Source organism: Myotis davidii, unplaced genomic scaffold (assembly GCF_000327345.1).
Source record: "Myotis davidii unplaced genomic scaffold, ASM32734v1 scaffold575, whole genome shotgun sequence".
NCBI classification, from domain to species: domain Eukaryota; kingdom Metazoa; phylum Chordata; class Mammalia; order Chiroptera; family Vespertilionidae; genus Myotis; species Myotis davidii.
In genome coordinates this window covers 1,682,727-1,686,428 of record NW_006290306.1, presented here as the reverse complement: position 1 = coordinate 1,686,428, position 3,702 = coordinate 1,682,727, and the positions used below count along the sequence as shown (strand labels likewise).

Here is a 3,702-nt window from a genome sequence, read left to right as displayed (position 1 = left end):
CTCAAGGCACAGTGTTTCAGTTGGGTATGACACTGCCCTTCCAGGTATAGTCATGTGACCTATTTGGCCAGTGAGAGAGGTCCAGATACCTTATCCCTATGGATGGTTCAGGGTTGGTCACATGATCCCAACTGGGCGTATGAAACTTGATCCCTGGGACTATGGGAGGTTCTGCTAAATGGTGTGAACTAGTAGCCTGGAACTTCTAGAGACATTTTGCTGCTGCAGGGAGAAAGCCTGACAGAGAACCATACCAATACTGAAGAAAGCAGGTCCGAATGGTGATGATACTGTTCATGTTCATGCCTGAACTTAACATGACATAATCTTATTCTTCTCCATTGCATGAGCTGATAAATTTCCCTTTTGGTCTAAGCTCCTTTCTGTTAAGTATTTGTCACTTGTCCTTGAAAAGGTTCTGACTCACTCATGCTTGTCATCTCCATTGGAAACTGAGGTCAAGGAAGTGACTTATCCAAGGCCACTTGGATGTTGAGTGACAGAGCTGGGATTAGAACTCAGGTCTCAAAGCCCAGTGACACCTGCTTCCTACAAGCAAGGAACAAGTGGCCTGGTTGCTACCAGTCAGTTCCAGCTCTGGGAGAAGCATGTGTCATCATTCAGGACAGATGCATTTGTTGGGAGGATGACCCAAGGCCCTGGGAAGATGTGTCACCAGCGTTAGAGAACCATCACCAAGGGCCCCTTGCAGCTGGGTGCCCAGAGTGACCTGGCCCTGGGGCTGGCCCATTCAAGACAGCAGTGACACAGAGACACAGACAACTGCCTTTCTTCAGGAAGGTGAGGACCAGGTCTCTTTCCCCACCCCCACCCCAGGTGCAGCCCTGATCCAGGACATCCTGGGCCAGTGCCACGATCCCCAACTTGGGGTGAAGAGGAGCACCTCAGAGAGAAGGCAGAGGTATGACCAGGGGTGGGAAAACTATGCCTTGAGCTGGCCCCAGGGAAAGGTGGAGCTAAGCCAGTGCCAGCACCGCCTTCGAGAATTTTGCCATAGCCCTAGCTGGTTTGTCTCAGAGGATAGAGCGTTAGCCTGAGGACTGAAGGGTCCTGGGTTCAATTCTGGTCAAGGGCACATGCCCGGGTTGTGGGCTCAATCCCCAGTAGGGGGTGTGCAGGAGGCAGCCAATCAATGATTCTCTCTCATCATTGATGTTTCTATTTCTCCCCTTCTCCCTTCCTCTCTGAAATCAATAAAAATATATTTAAAAAAAGAATTCTGCCATAGCCAAGTGTCACCTTTGCTTCTCATTTTCCTATTTAAATAAATATCTTTAATTACTGTCCTGAATTGAAAAGTGGTGTCACTTGTCAAAAATATTAACCCCAAAGGTAAATACAATGAAAACAAAATGCTGTTGTTAAAATTTATCTCCAGATAGTGGCATCTGGCCCTTAGTTAGAGAGGCATTAGAGAGAGGCCAAGGTTTTGCCCTTGAAGTGTTTTCCACTGCTGTGTTGTGACCACGTAAAACCATCTCCCTGTGGCCAGGCACACCTGTGCATCTCAAGCTTCAGAAAACACAGAGGTAAATGAGTTGTAAGCCCTGAACAGATGCACACGAGCCATAGGAGGGTATATTCATGGCATTGTTTCTGGCCAAAGCTCTTGAAGTACAGTAACTCCAAGCTGGTGGACCTGTAACCCAGAAAGAACAAAACCAGCAATAAAGACAAGCCCACTGAGTAATCAAGCGTCTCTTAAATCATTCATTCATTTAACATTTATTGGGCGCCTACTGTGTGCCAGGCACCGTGCTAGGCGCAGAATACAGAGATGCATAAGATACAGTCCATGCCCTGAAGGGTTCACAGTCTGGAAGGGGAGACAAACGTGTAAACAAGTAATACAGAGTGATAAGTGCCACAGAGAAGCATTTACAAAGAGCAGAGGTAGCCTGGGGATGGGGGTGGGGGGCATGGGGTTGTCTTCCTGGAGGAGGGGGACCATTGAGGGGGATTGTGAAGGATGAACAGGTGTTTGCCAGGCAGACCAGGCAGGAGGAGCAGGGAAAGGCATTCCAGTCTGAAGAAACAGCATGAGCGAAGGCACAGAGGCAGGAAACTGCATATCTTGGGGTGCGGGGAACTCTATTCTGATAGTATTGCTAGAGTTGGTACTAGAGGCTGTGGCTAGAGAGGGAGGCAGAGGCCAGATGATGAGGGCAGGGGGCATCTTGGAGGCTCGCCAGAGGTGAGCAGAGCCTGAGGAAGGAAGACAAGGCCCCGGGCTGACCCAGGTACGCCTGCTTGAGGACCATAGCGTTCCTCATGAGGCCCCAAAGGGACCTGGACCCAAGACCAAAGGAGACGCTGAGCTGAGGGAGGGCTGAGCGGAGGGCAGGGCCCAGGCCTGGGGTCCTGGAAGCTGCGCTCCCTTGAGAGGCCTCTGCTCCCAGGTTCCCATTTCTGAACTCTGCCTCACAGACCCCTCCCAGCCAGGATGGGGCCAGGGACCAAATGAGCAATGTCACAGAATGTTCTTGGCAAACTGCAAGGGGCCAGATGAATGTCGTTAATAACGAAAAGAGGAAAGGGGCTGAGGATAAAGCAGAAGTTAGAGGAGGCAGAAGTTCCTAAGAATAAAAGCCATAATGAGAAAACTGCAGTGGCCATGGCGGACGATGGCTCTCTCTCCCCTGAAGGGAGGGGCCTGTTGGCCCAGGGCAGGGGCAGAGGCCAGCGGGCAGGACCAGGCCAGCTGTGCAGGGAGCCCGTGTGACCTACAAGATTGTTGTGCTGCAATCCAGTACCCTCAGGTGTCTCCTGAGCCTGAAGTCAAGGTTTCCTTGGCAACCAGGACCCTCCCTCTTCCAGGCTGTAGAGAAGCCACTGAGGCTGAGCCTGGATAGACAGCCAGACTTCCAGCCCTTTCATCTTTCTCAGAAATGGCTCAGTTGAAAAATGCCTTTGTGGGGGCAGGGCGGGGAGGCTGGGGGAGGAGGGGCGGTGCCTCAATAAACCAGAGCCTGCTTGGGGAGGCTGAGTTTCCCAACCCTGAATGGGGGAAGGGGGACAACGCACTCAACCTGTTCACGGCTCCTGTGGCCTGGGCTTAGTGGCTGCAGCGAGAGCGCTGCCTCCTGAGGGAGGGGCTCATCGCAGCCTCCAGGTGCTCACTGCCAGCGCAGGAACCCTTACAGTTAGGTCTGGAGATGCCCCAGGGCCCCTCCTTTCCTGTTAGGCTTGTCAGCCCAGCCTCACCCCATGGAGTCTCCAAGCCTTGGAGCAGTCCCTTCCCTGGGCCTCAAGGTCTCCCCGCCTTGTTCCTCCTCTCTCCATGACCAGTGTCGGGGAATGATGCCACCGTGGCACTGATGGAGGTGGTGTTGGTAGCAATGAGGGTGATTTGTGTGGGCGATGGGCGGCCTCCCCACCATGCGGGTGGGCTGGGGGGGCCGGGGGACATCACTTGCTCTTGTGCAGGTCCTTCAGCCGGCGGAGCTTCTCCAGGAGCTGGGCCCGGGAGCAGCCATCGTCCTCAGCGGGGCCCGGCCCTGGCCCCACAGTCTCCTGCAGCACCAGGCAGTGGGTCCTCAGGAAAGGGTTGTAGGAGCGCTCCTCTCCCAGGGTGGACGGGCACTGCGGGACCAGAGCAGCAGCTGGCTTTGGTGGGGAGAATCTGGACACTGTACCCAACAAGGGAAGCCTCCCGCCCCCTGCCCTGTCCTGGGTCCAGGA

At 53.9% G+C, this 3,702-nt stretch overlaps 1 protein-coding gene across 1 annotated transcript in view; it reads right to left on the bottom strand.

The window, feature by feature from the left end:
- Positions 1 to 1,720: 1,720 nt before the first annotated feature.
- The window catches only part of PNKD (paroxysmal nonkinesigenic dyskinesia), a 67,106-nt gene continuing 65,124 nt past the window's right edge, over positions 1,721 to 3,702 (bottom strand). Inside the window, exon 10 of the mRNA XM_006763326.2 lies at positions 1,721 to 3,603. Within this exon, the coding sequence (XP_006763389.1) occupies positions 3,430 to 3,603 (174 nt within the window). The 3' untranslated portion in view covers positions 1,721 to 3,429. The remainder of the gene's footprint in view (positions 3,604 to 3,702) is intronic.